Genomic DNA, 15,119 nt, shown 5'->3' with positions numbered 1-15,119 from the left:
ATTCACTATGTAGTCGCATAGAAATTATGCCGAACACGGTAAAGGTTTCTATCAAACTAAGTAGAACCTAGCGAAATTAAGACAGAATTTCATTTCCACAAGTCTTTACCGGACACGACATAGGTTTTACGTAACTTTACTCGAATAGACATATATTTCTATTAACATATGGCTTGCAAAATTATTATTATTATTTTTAACTCTGCTAGGAATCGAACCCGGTAATCTCTGGTGCAAGGCTACTTTAGCTCATAAATTAAAAATTAAAGACCAGCGAAATGAGGGACAAAAATTAAAGAGCAGAAGGACAGTCCACGCAATTTTTTTTTGTAAAGTCATCGCCGCACTTTAGACTGGTATTTCCGGCGAGATCGGCGTTCCGTCAATATCTCCGTCGCCAAAACATCCCCATTTTTATCGGCGGAGCATTTCTGTAGTGGTCGGCATCTTCGTCGCTAATGCATATCACTGTACATAGTGAGGGATTATGGGTTTATTTAGGAGACTATCTGGATTTCTAGGGTTTTCTAGAGATGAAGGTAATATAGCACCATCTTCAGTGGATGCAGCTGCTCAAGCTCAAAATGTTCCCCGCAGAGGTTTCAGTGTCCCTATTCAAGTCCCCGTTGAGAGACCACAATTCGCCCCTATCCTTGTTCCTTGTAGTTTACTCCATGGTGGCGTTCAGGTAAATAAACGTAATTAGATAAGTGAATTTTTATGTAATCAAGAAACTATATTAATTAGGTAGTATTTAAGGGGTTTTCGATGCACAAATTGAGTTCAATCAAGTAATTAACAGATCTAGGACTCAATCAAAGAATCTGTTTAGCAGTTGAGGGATTAAGAACCCGAGAGTTAGCCAAAATGAGAAGAAATTGATTAGAGAGAGAAAAGAGTAATTTGTATTATCATAGATGATTCAATTCTACACTTTACATTGTATTTATGGAACTAATCATGACTTAGCAACTAACTAACTGAATTACAATCAATTACACTTGTAACTAACTCGTGGAACTTTGGGACAGCTCAACTAACTTCTGGAAATGAGTGGTTAACTAACTCTTGCCATATCAGCTGTATATCACGCGTATATCAAGTATATCGAACCAACTAACTTCTGGAAATGAACACTTAACTAACACTTGCCACCTCAGCTGTATATCACGTGTATATCGAGCCATATACTTGCATCAGTTTTGTTAAAGGCTAAGTGGACACTTAATTTGAAACAGCGGGTGTAGTTCTTATGTAACAAACCACTCTATCCAAATAATTTGGATACTTTTGAATTGTGGTAAATGGATTACTGTTATCTGTAACTATAATATCTCGAAAAGATATGCTGGATAACCAACATTAGTTTTGTGATTATGCAATGCACCTGAATAGTTTGTTATGTTTGTTACTGATTGAAGTACACAATTAGAGAAGGGGGCTTTTTTGGTTTAAATTTCTTCTAGAGGTTAGGTCTGGATTGTATTTTGAGCAGTTAGTGGTTTGGTTGTTGATTGAAGCTATACTTGAAAATTTGCATGCATTATAATAATTGTTTGTTCTAAGCAATCCCGGTTCCGGATAATTTCTCCTAATAATGGCACTCATAACTTAGTTATTCTAAAGTTTATATGTATGTATATGTAGATTTCACTTTACTTGAGATTACTGATAGGGGCTGGGCAGGGAAGACTTATTTAATAGACAACAAGTGAGCTGCAAGCACCTACCCCCATAAAAATGGAAAGTAACTAGCAGAACTTGAACTTGAAGAAGCGATGTATCTGAACAGGTAGAGGGTTGTCCGGATTCTCGTTAAACTCCAATCAGACCAAACTCACTAATGTAGTAGATTCCATTTGGTGGAAGGTGCAAGGTGGTCGAAATTTGTGCAAAAGGGAGGTGCCAATATTGGTGCTAGACTGCTAGGAATGAGATAGAGTAGCATGTCAGAGGGGAAGTGGTTTCTGTAAATTTGATGATTGGCAGGATCTCAAATACTATATTTTTTTTGATTAAGCACCGGGTGTCCGGGTCTCTTAGAGCCCCGACTAATCCCGGGGGTGCACAGGCCCTCGGCAAGGAGTTTCCCGCAAGTGCACCACGGTTAATTCAGGTTTTACCCAGTCCGATGGCCCTCAGAAATTGTTTGCACCCAGTGGGTTTCGAACTTGAGACCTTGAAAGGGAGCACCCCAAGGCTCAAGTCAATTGCCACCAATACTATATTAACTAGCTATCATTGATGTTTGCTCCAGTTCGGTATCCATCCCTCGCAAAAGTTTCTCCAAGCTAGATAAAGGAGCTTGAATTTCACCTTTCTAGATCTCAATGTCATTGAAAGCTCTCCTATTTGCTTCTCATCCAAATTGTTGAATTAAGATGGAAGTGGTTTCACTTGGCAGAAAGTTATGTGTGTAATGCAGTACTTTGAGGTAGGCTAGTTCAACATTAAGAGTACTTTGCCAGGGAAACTACCTTCTTTTGCCTCTACGCAATACTTATTAAAAGTTGCATCTAAAAGTAGCTCCATGAAAGGGGAAAGGAAGGCAGTCAATGTTGTTGCTTTGCATCATCGTATAGAGCACTGCAGCATGAGAATGCACCTTACATTTTATTCCGAAGTGTTCTAATTTTCCCAGAAAAAGGAAAAAAATCTTAAAAGTCTCATGTTTGTATAAAGAAAGCTGGTCTCATACCAGTAAAAGGGCTCAAAGCATGAGTTGAAGAAAATTAATTGAGAGTGGGTACTTGAAACATACTTAATGTATCCTCAGTTGTGCACAATGCACATACGATTATATTTGCAATTCCCTTTTCAGGCCAGTTAATGAAATTCCTTTGAGGTCCTTTTTAGGCCAGTTAATGGAATTATTTCATGGAGACTTTCAACTATACATTAAGTTGACTATGAGTAAACAAGTATTCAGCCTATTACCTATTTGGCTATTTGCTAATGCTAGTTTAACTTGGTGGTTGGTTAGTATTTGAGGACATGCCATGTATCCCCATGCGAGACTTAGATACAAGGGATTACTAGCGAATTAGGATATGGTTTGCTAGCCTAGACTTTGAGGGCTTTTGAGCTGGGGTAATTTAGTAGCTGAAAGTTTCATTGGAGGAAGTTTGCTGAAGTTCCACTTCTGTTTGGCATACAAAGATCAGTTCTTCTGTCTGAAAGAAAACAACTGGTCTTGATATAGGGCTAGGAATTGAAGAGTTTTGTCTCTACAGCCTGTAATGAGTCTCTACTTGTTTTTGTTGAGGATTCTTGAGAATAACGAAAAAGAGGAGCATCTGACTAGTGAGAAGGTAAGATTCTATCAATGCCACTTTAACTTGTTCGTAAGACTTCTTTGTCACTCTTACCACTATATTTTTTTGACTTCTCAACTTCCTGTCATTGAAACTCATATTACTTAATATTTCAAAAATCTATACAGAATAAAATCTTTAGAAGGGGCACTCATGCAGAAGCTCCTGAAATTTGGAGGAGAGCAGGTCCCGCTTTCCTTCTTTGGATTTGTGAAATACATATTTCTTTGTTATCAACACACTTAATTAGCTTGCGCACATGACCACAGACCTCCTAAAAGGTCCTCTGTTGCTTCTAGGCAATTTAAAGTGTGAAGAACACTACAAAGCATCAATTAGGGGAGTATTTCTACTCTTAGAGTTTAGAGCCAGGCACTGGCTTTAACTGAACAAAAGTTTGATGGTTATGTAGGATCACTGTTTCGATTTACCTTTTGCGAGATCACATCTTTGCGATGAGACCAACTCACAGTGTAGTTGAAGGCTTGGCTTTAAACCAGAATGCCTTTTTTATTGATTCATGTATTCATCCGTCTCTGAGGACTTCTTATTGAATCTCAATTCCTATGTATACAACTTGTCGGTGTCTAAAATAAGAAAGAGAAAAGCAGTGGTCCAGCAATCGATTTTCTAGGTCTGGAACGATGTTGAGGTTATCTAGAAGTAGAGGCGGATCCAAAATTTTAATTTTATGGGTTCAAGATTACTGTTTCAACCACTGATTCCATCACCCTGTCTGAATTATGGGTTCGTAGCTCAAATTTTTCAATAATTTTAGTGAATTTTATACTGAAAACCAGATAGCTAAACTGTTGGATACACCCCTGTCTAGAAGAGGTTTCTTCCTTATTGTTAGTTCCACTTGAGGTGTAGAAGCTTAAGCTTAGGGCAGCTTCATTTATCTTGTCTGTGCATTCTTCTTTGATGAGGATTTTGGTTACATTCGTGTTACTCCCTCCATTCCATAATAAATGGTGTTTTTAGCTTATGCAAACTCCTTAAGAAATTGCTTACTCCTAGAAAATTATGAGTGTTTTTACTAACTTACCTCTAATTAATACCGAGAAAAAGAAAAATGATTCTTGATTATAAATAAGGGTAAGTTTGGAAGAATAAGACCAATTTCTTTTTGAAATCCTAAAACACCACTTCTTTTGAAAGAAAATGAAAAGCCTAAAACACCACTTACTATGGAATGGAGGATGGAGGGAGCATTATTTTCCCCGTTGCTGGTAGAAGACCTCGTCCTATGCTCATTTCTGTTGGTCTTGGACTTTTAGGTCGTTAAGCTCTGCTTCTATTTGGGGTTTTGGTACTGCATACAGATTGCACCCTTGGTGGTGTGGTAATAAATTGTTTAGTTGTCGTGAAAAACTCATCAAACTTCTCTGTTAATTGGCAATCATCTGCAGTAAGGATGTATGGTTCTTCAGCGGTGGCTTTTTTTCCATTTACAGTTTCCATGACCTAGAAAAATTTGTTTGTTGGATATAATCTTAACATTATGTTCCTGTTATTGGGTGGAATCTTCCCTCTTTGTGTTCTTATAGTCTTGAAATGGGGATAACTAGTTATTGTCAATGCACATCTTCAATCATCATTTTTATCTCTGGGCCGCAGGGATTGAGATGGTATGCCAAGCGTCTTAGGATAGATGAAGATGGAGATGTTGCAGATGAATTTCTTGTTGAGATCCTTCGAGACACACCCTCAAGCACAGAAGAGCACCACAGGCAATATCCCAAGTTCGAACTGAAGTCTACAAAACCTGCTAAGGTAACAAGCCAGGTACTCTCAGCTGCTGGTAAAATTCAACATCGAGTGGAACATCAAGGCAGATTGGAGTGGATTTGATACAGTGATTAGTTGATCATATTTGAGGTTGAGATTTGACTAAATTACTGCTGGCAGGTACATTATTTTGCTTCATTCTCAAGTACTAAAGGTATATTATTTGGGCAATCAATGTTCTCATCTCTGCTTTGTTAGAACTGTCCTGATGCCAGGAAGCAAGGTTTCATTCTTAAAACAGCATAATTGTACTCGAAAAACTATCAATGTATACATGATATTGAACTGTCAAAATGTTAGGTTTTCATACTCAGTAGTTGAATCATTGAAGAGTCACGATGGTGACTTCACCGCATATTAGACGAGCACTTCTGCAAACTTTTATCTGCTTGTTTATTTTTGCATAAAAGGAAGCAAACTATACCCATAGATTTTAGTCGAATAAAGTTTTTAAGTAATATTTTGACTGGTTTTAAAAATAATCATTTAACATTTTGTCTCACGGCTTCATTTTCTTCTAAATATTTTAGGCGAATAATGAGCAGAGAAGTAAATATAGGCTTCTGAGAATAGAGCATAGAGCAAATATTAGGCAATGCTAAAAGAAGGGTCAAAGCCTTGAATCTATTAACCGCAACTATCTTAATTTCCTGAAGTTGCCTATAGAAATAGCTGAAAGGAGAGGACTACAAATACAAAGTGCAGAGGGAGACTGACAACACATGAGACGCCAATTCTAAACCAAGGGCTAAAAAGGTCAGTGCACCCTGATCATTGTTGTCCATCTGTTTCAGTAAGTGTGGGATTTATCCAATCCAAAATGACAAGACAAGCAAAAGAAAAGCACCACCACGAATAGGAAAAAAGCTTTAGCCCTGTTTGGCCATAATAATTATTCACTTTAATTTTTTCACTTTTTTTTGGAATCAACATTTGGCCATGAGAATTCCGAATACAATTTGAAGTAGTATTCCGAAATACCACAAACTCAACAAACTTGTTTTTCAAAATTTCACTTTTTTCACCTTTTTACAATTACATTTCATCAAAAACTACAATTTTAAAAACTATGGTCAAATACAACTCCAACTCCAAAATTTCAAAAAAAAAAGTTTTTTTTTTTTTTTTTTGGTATCCATGGACAAAAGGGGCCTTAGTTATGCATCATGTAGTTGAGAAATGGAATTCTCCAGTCCTTGAAAAGATCTAATTTGACATCTTTTGTAGTCGATTAATCATATATATCATTTTATTCCACAACTTTTGAGTAAAAACATAATAACTGTCACGGGCCGCCTCCTTCATAGTGTCAGCGGTACACTAATGGCCCGTGCGGCGCCCGTAGTCCAGGCGGACTACGAGCCAGCCTAATGATAGTCCCAGGACTCATGGCACGATCTTGTGTCCATGGCTTTGGAGGCTTAGCTTCAGCGGTGCCGCTGGGTCGATGTCAAGGCCTTGGCCTTGCCTTGCTAGTATGCCCCTGTGGCATGTTTCATATGTTGGGTCTTTGCCTGCACTCCCACCTGGGGTTGGCTACGGACATGACAGTCCCTCGCCTGGTGCTGAGCGACGCTGGTGCGCGCACAGTCCAATCCTCAGGCTTGACACCGGTCTGGCACCTGTGCACCTGAGCGGTGCGACACCTGAGTAGGGCAACTCTTGAATCCTTGGCCTGTGTCATGTGTGTCCTTTGTAGTATGCCTATGATGAGGCTTTGCTAAATGTGGCCCTCGCGACATACTTCCGTCTTGCATGGTGCAGTGTCGCCCCACGACTGCACATCTAGGCCAACGAACCCTTGCTCGCTAGACTGAACATGAGCCAAGCTCACAAGTCAACACACGAGTCTCTTAGGAGAGGTCCCTCGAGTGTTCAATCGGCACGGAGGGCTTTCTCATTCTTAAGGATAGACCGCAGGGCATGGTCGGTCCATACGTCAAGCCTCCGGCCTTCGTTGGGCGCCCAACGCTGGCCTGTGGCCGAGCGCCGCCCATAGAGTTGCGTGACTCGTATGGGTACCTAGGATCCATTGGGGATGCCTAGGCAGGCCCTTGGGGTTGTCCCCCAAGGATGCTCACTTAGTACGGCTTGATGGTAGCACGCACGGGGGAGGCTGGCTGAGCTGAGACACCTCTGCCCCCCTTATATATGCTTTAAAAAGAAAAGCCCAAGGTTTAGCACTGGACATGATTCTGCCCGAGAATCACACTTGGTCTTTCTTGATGATTCGAACTCCAAATGAAGCGCCGTCTGTTCCTAACTCTTTCTCTTGACTTCCTCCATGAAGTTTCATCTCATTCCCATGCTCGTGGAACGCGATATGGCCTTAGGAGCTTTGACACTGACACTGCTCCTTGGCTAAGTCAAGCCCTTGGGTAAATGATGTTCAAATGACGCCAAACTTGGTAAGCATATTCAATAACATCCTAGGAAGGGTGTGTTCACCCGAAATCCCAAGATTCCATCTGTGGCTCGGAAATGCTCGGGACTGACACTCAGGCTCGCACGGGGTCGCTCGTGCGTCGACGACCCGTGGGCTTATCTCAGATCCTTGCTGAACTTCCTCGCTACTCTTAGGATATGCAATGGGGCATATCTATGATGATTGTGGACTCCGGTCCGTCGGAACCCATGTTGGTGCACCGCACGGCTGACACTGTCTGCGGGGCTGACACTGCCTGTGTGGCTGACATTGCCTGTGGGCTGGCACTGCCTGTGCGGTTGGCACTGCCAGCGCGGCTGACACTCGTTTGGCCCGCTCGGGGCATGCAGGGTTACGGGCGCCAAGGCACAATGAAGGCAGCCCGTAACATAACATTTGCACTGACACGAGCATGGATAAAGTCCTATTACATGTTACAAAAAACACAAACTAAGAAATCTGATTCAAAACATAACTAGTAAACCACACCAATTAATTACCACTATACATTAATTAAAAAGTCTTGGGGTGGCCATGATGGTGACCTCCAAGAGGGTTGGTAGCAGTATCCGGAATGGCAGTGTAAGGAGCAGATCCATGGAGGCCTCCAATTGCATGCCCCATATGATGATGAGCATGCTTCCCTTCCAACTTCTCCCCAGCATGTCCAGCCTTTGATTCATGAAGCTCCATTTTAGCCTCTGCTTCTTTTGCTTTCCTTCTTTCTTCTGCTATGTCCTTCTCTTCCTTTGTCCTTGCTTCTGCCTTCTCTGCCTGCAACACTTATACATCATATATTAATCCCTCAAACTTGTTTGTCTCTTTAAAAAAGAACCGTCACTTTCAATATTTAGTAACTCTTTACCCCATAGTTACCCCCATCATCTTGCAATTTGTTTGTTTGTCACTTTGTATATTTAGTAGTAACTTTAGTAACTCTCTAGACAGATTCAAATGACATTTGGTCCATTACACAAATCTGTAGTTTAAACCAAAATTTGAAAATCTTCTTTATTTAAACTCCATGCAGCAAATTAAGACAAACAAATTGAAACGGAGAGAGCAGCAAACTAAATACCACTACAAAAAATATAGAAATTAGCAACAGACAACTTCTGTTGTTAATTAAAGACCAAATCTTTCTAATTCTATTTAATGATGAATAATCAAAAGATCATATTGTTGAGAAAATGAATGTAATATCTCAAATGGAAGTGTCCAAATTCATTCTTACCAAAATAATGTTCATTCTCTTAATATTTAGTTTATCCTAATTATATCATTCAAATATGGGTCTGATTATTTATTCAATTTATGACCAGCCCCTTAATTAGTCATTATAATAAGGTTTAAAGCAAAAACCGTAATCAGTTTTATTGTTGGTCAATCTTCATTCATATTCCTCCCTTAATTAGTGCAATTGAATGTCTATACCATTATGGTAAAACGTTACTTGCTATGAGACAAAGAGATGGCAGTACACGTTTTCTTGGGCTATTAAATTAGCTATCAATATTGCATGAATATTCATCATAGCCTATATATGCATTCTTAAGTTTTTCTTTTTGAGAAGAAAAAGTGAGAATACATCAGCATGTTTTCTTCCTCCTAGTTTTCTTTTGCTGGGTTTTATAATATTACATAAATTTTTGTTAAATTCTGGCTCCTAGTTTTGTACTAGAAGAGCTTGTTGAATCCTGAGAATACACCTATATCGGGTGAAATATTCTTAAGGACACTGTCTTAATTGACATGCCTCAAGCTATGAAATTGTTCGAGAAATCAAGTATTTTTCGTAAGATTTGCAACATATATTAACTACAGATTGTTTAATGACAATTTTTATACCTAATTCTTATTCTTTTTAATGGTATGAAGCTACAAATGAAAGAAAAGAGTATTAGTACTACTATACAAACATTGAAAATAAGTACTAGAATTGAGACCTTTTCTTCAGTTTTTGCTTTGAAGATGTCAACATGTTCCTTGGCTGCTGAAGCTGCGTTGCTTGCTTTCTCCTTTACCGAATGCATCTCTTCGTACGTCCGAGATAAAACTACTCAGTGTTTTTGAGCTTGAAGCTGTTATCTTTTGCAATAAGTTTATTTAAGGTATAGGATCTATAAACAGAAGATAAATTAAAGGCAGTTATGTATTATGTATATCCATGAGAACTTTCACGTGGCCACCATGCAACGTCCAACTTCCAGTTTGATGCCACGCCTACCTAACAGATCATGGCTCCTTAGCGGTCTGATCACTATTTCCCTCTCTCTTTTCTGCATATATATAAATTCCTATACTTTATGGATAGGAGAATTAAATCTTAATATCTCATAATTGGCACTAGACGACTAACTCTAATAGAAATACTTTCTTGGTCCCGGAATTAAGCATTGTTTTAGCTTATTTCAAGCTTATAAAAATAAAAAATAAAAATAGTATAGTTTATTAGGTTACTTTTACTGTTTCTAAAGAATTAAGCATTATTAATAAGAAATAGTTTTTTAATATAAGAATATAGTTGGATATAAATATTATTTTTTTGGCTTGAGTTTCTAAAGTGATAATACATCTATTTCAATTTAAGTGTTTTACTTTTCTTTTTAGTTTGTACCAAAAAGAGTGTCTCTTTTTATATTTAATAGATAATTCAAGCATCCTGCATGACAAGTTTATAATCATAAGATTCAAAAAACAGTTTAATACATTAGACACATCTTTAGTTTAAGACCAAAGATTTAAAAGTTTTTTTTTTATTTCTTAAACTTTATGCCTAGTTAAACTAAAACACTTAAATTGTGACGGAGGGAGTACTATCTATTTTGGGACAAACTTTTTCCCCAAAATGACGTTTATTTTGAGACGAAGGGAGCACTATAATAGAAGAAAATAATAAATTAATTGTTTACTCCTCCATCATACTCTATCCGGATAAAAAGGAGTGTTCACTTAACCATTTACACACCCCTTAAGAAAATACTAACTCCTACAAAAAATAGATAATTTGACTAAACTGTCCTAATTAAATAGGTATTGAAATTTAATCACATAATATTTACTAGGGGTAAATCTGAAAGATTAAAATTAATTATTTCTTAATTTGATAAGTAAACTCTCTTTTTAACCCAAAATAAAAGGCTAAATGGACAAATTCCACCCAATCCAGCTTTCGATACAAATATTTCGGTAAATACGAAGCTACACTAATAAATTCTTGTGGATAAATAGCCTTAGTTACCTAAAATATTCCCTACATGGTAGGTAACGTTAAGCAAGCATCTTGTTAAGTCAACCACGACGCCTGCTCTTCCCAAAGCTGCAGTTCCGTTCCAAAGTTCAGACAACAACATTCTTCTAGTAGCCATTTGCAGCTATGGATCACAATCAACTACACGTCCTCTTCCTTCCTTACTTTGCCACTGGTCATATCATCCCGTTAGTTAACACTGCCAGGCTATTCGCCTATCACGGTGTCCATGTCACCATCCTCACTACCCACCACAACGCCATCCTATTCCAATCTTCCATTGACAATATCTGTATCGAGACTCTTAGGTTCCCTTCCACTGAAGTTGGCTTGCCTGAAGGTATCGAGAACTTCAGTACTGTCTCTTCACCTGAAATGTCTCCCAAAGTATTTTATGCCATTTTTCTTCTTCAAAAACCAATGGAAGACAAAATTCGTGAAATCCGTCCCGATTGTATCTTTTCTGATATGTACTTCCCTTGGACTGTCGATATTGCTCAAGAACTCAAGATCCCAAGGCTCTTGTTCAACCAGTCCAGCTATATGTACAACTCCATTCTACACAATCTTAAGCTTTACAAACCTCACAAGCAAATTAGTAATAGTAGTACTAATTTCTTAGTTCCTGGTTTACCAGATAAGATAGAGTTCAAGCTATCTCAACTTACAGAGGATCTAAGAAAGCCTGAGGATGAGAGGAATCTTTATGATGAATTGGTCGATCAAATCCGAGATTCTGAAGAACGAAGCTACGGCATGGTTCACGACACTTTTTACGAGCTAGAACCTGCCTACGCTGACTACTATCAAAAGACAAAGAAAATGGCCAAATGTTGGCATATTGGTCCGATCTCTCATTTTGCTTCCAAATTAATCCGAAGAAAAGAACTAATTAATGACGCTGATGAAAATAACTCATGTGCTGTTGTAGATTGGTTGAATGAGCAGAGGCATAAATCGGTACTCTATGTCTCTTTCGGGAGCACGGTTAGATTTCCAGTCGTTCAACTCACTGAAATCGCGAAAGCTCTAGAGGGTTCGAGTGTTCCTTTCATTTGGGTAGTGAGGAAGGACCAATCAGCACAAACCACGTGGTTGCCGGATGGTTTTGATGGAAGGAAAAAAGGTTTGATTATTAGAGGGTGGGCGCCGCAGCTGACCATCTTGGAACATTCAGCCATTAGGGGATTCATGACTCACTGTGGTTGGAATTCAGTACTCGAAGCCATTGTGGCAGGCGTGCCATTGCTGACATGGCCAGTGTTTGCAGAACAATTCTACAACGAGAAGCTCGTGGAGGTTGTGGGGTTGGGAGTCAAAGTTGGGGCGGAAGTATGTAACCTGGAAGGTACTGCAATCTGTCCCGTAATCGGGAGTGAGAAGATTAAAAAAGCAATAGAGCAATTAATGAGCGATTCAGAGGAAAGTCAGAAAATCAGGGAGAAAGCAATGGATATGAGTAAGATGGCTAAAAATGCAACTGAAGAAGGTGGTTCTTCATGGAACAATCTCACGGTGCTCATTGACGATATCAAGAATTTTGCTTCTTCCTCATCGACTTAACAGATTTAATAGTATTGCAGTAGAAGAAGGTAATTGCTGGTTCCTCTTAATTTTAGTCTTTTTCATGGATTTTTCAGGCTAAGATTGCCGATCACTTTGTTGTTACATTAAAACCTGAAGAAGTTGTTTAAGCATAACCTCAGAATGAATGAAAGTTATTATTGTGTTTGTCAATGCATTTTTCTTCAATTTAGAAAGGAGAACCACAAATAGAGTTACACAATTCCCTCACAAAGAGGGTATTCCATTTTAACGTGCAAATGATCATTTAATATAAAGGCTGATGAGTTACAATTAGTGCAAGTTATGACTTATCATGTGTTTGCTTATTGCTACAGAGGAAAACCATTTTAAATCTCCCTTGACAAGAAGGCTGATATGATTTTGACCAACAAATTAAATCCATAAACTACTCCTCCATACAAGCATGATAGTTAACTTCACACGATCCCAAATATATTCCAAAAGATTTGCTCTGACGTTAATTAATGTGACATATTTCATTTAGTTTTATATGGCATTTGTTGGAAGATGAAGGTTAAATAAACATTAAACAAATTCAATCTAATAAGTAGTTAATTGCTAGGGACCTCATTAATGCCGTGCTACAGAGACCATTAATGCTACATCTCACGTCTGAAAATCATTTCTAGCGAATAAGCTACCCAAAACATACGCTCGACACGGCTCGAGTACATATATATTTGTTTTCACTAGTGAATAATTATACTAGAAGAGTACGATCCAAATTAATTTTCTTCTTAATACAGATTATTACCTGACCTTCATGAGTGACCCATATGTTGGTGAAAATATAAAAATTAATGTTGAAAAAAAATAAAAAATATTCATGGTGTGGATATCTCTCCTTCATATGAGTGATCCATACACCATATCCTTAACTATTTAACCGCCATGCCCCAAATTTTAAAGCCAAGAAGGCATCTACCCCCACCTGGTTAGATGAACGTCAGACTTCAAGCCCAACGAAGAGTACCCCTCTAGCTCTAATATGGGCTCTACTTGCGCAATTTCCATGGCTTATATATGCATGAATAGTGCTATGTTACTCGCTTAGTACCATAGAAATACCTCTTAATGTTGATAAGCCACTACAAATTGAACTAGGCCTCACTTGGCAAAATGCATTGACAAACATAATGGTAACTTAAAATTCTTTGTTGTGACGTTGTGCTTCAAAAAACTTCTTCAAATTTTAGTCTAGCAATAAGAGTGATCAACAACCTTGGAAAATTATGAAAGAGATTAAAATTAAGAGGAATCAACTAGCACCTTCTTCTACTACAATATTTAAGTTGTTAAGCCATACTCGTCGTTGATGATGGAGTAAGTAAAATTCTTGGTAACGTCAATGAGCGCTGTGAGATTGTTCCATGAAGATCCACCTTCATTGATTGCATTTTAAGCCATCTTACTCATATCCATTGCTTTCTCCCTAATTTTCCGACTTCCTTCCGCATCATTCATTAATCGCTGTATTGCTTCTTTGATCTTTTCACTCCTTAATACAGGGCTCAAGACCTCAACACCTCCCGAGTTACATACTTCCTGCCCCACTTTGACTCCCAACCCCACAACCTCCACAAGCTTCTCGTTGTAGAATTGCTCTGCGAACACTGGCCACGTCCGCAATGACACGCCTGCCACAATGGCTTCGAGTACTGAATTCCAACCACAGTGAGTCATGAATCCCTTAATGGCTAAATGTTCCAAGATGGTCAGCTGTGGCTTCCACCCTCTAATAATCAAACCCTTTTTCCTTCCATCAAAACCATCCTGCAAGCACGTGGTTTGTGCTGATTGGTCCTTCCTCACTACCCAAATGAAAGGAACACTCAAACCCGCTAGAGCTTTCGTGATTTCAGTGAGTTGGCCCTCTGGAAATCTAACTGTGCTCTCGAAAGGGACATAGAGTACCGATTTGTGCCTCTGCTCATTCAACCAAACTACAACGGCACGAGTTATTGTCGTCGGCATCGCTAATTAGTTCTTGCTAATTGTTTCCTACCCTGTGGGGACATTTGGGAAACTCAGGCTATTGATGTCATGTAGCATTGTGCTCTACCGTCGGTCCATCAGGCCTGAAACCTATGGAGGTCAACATATTCATCCTCTACCTGCATATGAATTGAGCCATAAAAGCATGGATGATGCGGTAGTTCTAACTCTGATAGGGAAGATAATAGCCTCTTCAAGAAGCCAATACTTGCACCTATTAAGACTTAATTCTACACTAAGTAAAATTGAGGTTACCCACAAGAGTGTTCCATTTTAACGTGCAACTGATCATTTAATATAAAGACTGATGAGTTAAAATTATTGCAAGTTATGACTTATGTGTTTGCTAATTGCTACAGACGAAAACCATTTTAAATCTCCCTCGACAGGAAGCTGATATGATTTTGAGCAACAAATTAAATCCATAAACTTCTCCTCCAAACAAGCACGATAGTCAACTTCCCACGATCCCAAATATATTCCAAATTAAAGATTTGCTCTGACATTAATTAATGTGACATATTTAATTTGATTTTTTATGGCATTTGTTGGAAGATGAAGGTTAAATAAATATTAAACAAATTCAATCTAATAAGTAGTTGGTTGAGACCTCATTAATGCCGAGCTACAGAGACCATTAATGCTACATCTCACGTCTGAATAGAGGCGGATCTAGAATTTGAAGTTTCCGGGTGCCATGCGTCATTCAATCAATTTGGGCTTCGGGTCGGATTATTCGTCTTTTCGGGCTTTGATT

General features: G+C 38.6%; 4 protein-coding genes across 4 annotated transcripts; 2 read left to right on the top strand and 2 right to left on the bottom strand.

The window, feature by feature from the left end:
* The first annotated feature begins 258 nt into the window (after positions 1-258).
* Positions 259-5,418, top strand: LOC132635278 (uncharacterized). The gene is made up of 2 exons (XM_060351606.1): positions 259-688; positions 4,935-5,418. The coding sequence occupies exons 1-2, from the start codon at positions 488-490 to the stop codon at positions 5,166-5,168; spliced, it is 435 nt and encodes a 144-aa protein (XP_060207589.1). The 5' UTR covers positions 259-487; the 3' UTR covers positions 5,169-5,418.
* Positions 5,419-7,971: 2,553 nt separating this feature from the next.
* Positions 7,972-9,655, bottom strand: LOC132635279 (late embryogenesis abundant protein 6-like). Its single transcript, XM_060351607.1, has 2 exons — positions 9,477-9,655; positions 7,972-8,304 (listed from the first exon to the last, which is right to left on the bottom strand). The coding sequence occupies exons 1-2, from the start codon at positions 9,561-9,563 to the stop codon at positions 8,044-8,046; spliced, it is 348 nt and encodes a 115-aa protein (XP_060207590.1). The 5' UTR covers positions 9,564-9,655; the 3' UTR covers positions 7,972-8,043.
* Positions 9,656-10,720: 1,065 nt separating this feature from the next.
* LOC132635275 (nuatigenin 3-beta-glucosyltransferase-like) lies at positions 10,721-12,517 on the top strand. Its single transcript, XM_060351603.1, has one exon. It carries the CDS (start codon positions 10,907-10,909, stop codon positions 12,341-12,343), a length of 1,437 nt encoding a protein of 478 aa, XP_060207586.1. The 5' UTR covers positions 10,721-10,906; the 3' UTR covers positions 12,344-12,517.
* A 687-nt stretch (positions 12,518-13,204) lies between these two features.
* On the bottom strand, positions 13,205-14,835 carry LOC132635277 (nuatigenin 3-beta-glucosyltransferase-like). The gene has a single exon (XM_060351604.1). It carries the CDS (start codon positions 14,339-14,341, stop codon positions 13,766-13,768), a length of 576 nt encoding a protein of 191 aa, XP_060207587.1. The 5' UTR covers positions 14,342-14,835; the 3' UTR covers positions 13,205-13,765.
* Positions 14,836-15,119: the final 284 nt, after the last annotated feature.

The sequence above is a fragment of the Lycium barbarum genome, chromosome 4 (assembly GCF_019175385.1).
Source record: "Lycium barbarum isolate Lr01 chromosome 4, ASM1917538v2, whole genome shotgun sequence".
NCBI classification, from domain to species: domain Eukaryota; kingdom Viridiplantae; phylum Streptophyta; class Magnoliopsida; order Solanales; family Solanaceae; genus Lycium; species Lycium barbarum.
This window is presented reverse-complemented; position numbering and strand designations above follow the sequence as displayed.

What these genes read in the sequence shown, in the direction of transcription:
- LOC132635278 (XM_060351606.1), top strand. Translation starts at nt 488, where the DNA reads ATGGGTTTATTTAGGAGACTATCTGGATTTCTAGGGTTTTCTAGAGAT. An exon ending in TACTCCATGGTGGCGTTCAG is followed by an intron (nt 689 to 4,934) that starts GTAAATAAACGT and finishes TCTGGGCCGCAG; the next exon opens with GGATTGAGATGGTATGCCAA.
- LOC132635279 (XM_060351607.1), bottom strand. Translation starts at nt 9,563, where the DNA reads ATGCATTCGGTAAAGGAGAAAGCAAGCAACGCAGCTTCAGCAGCCAAG. An exon ending in AAGCAAAAACTGAAGAAAAG is followed by an intron (nt 8,305 to 9,476) that starts GTCTCAATTCTA and finishes TAAGTGTTGCAG; the next exon opens with GCAGAGAAGGCAGAAGCAAG.
- LOC132635275 (XM_060351603.1), top strand. Translation starts at nt 10,907, where the DNA reads ATGGATCACAATCAACTACACGTCCTCTTCCTTCCTTACTTTGCCACT.
- LOC132635277 (XM_060351604.1), bottom strand. Translation starts at nt 14,341, where the DNA reads ATGCCGACGACAATAACTCGTGCCGTTGTAGTTTGGTTGAATGAGCAG.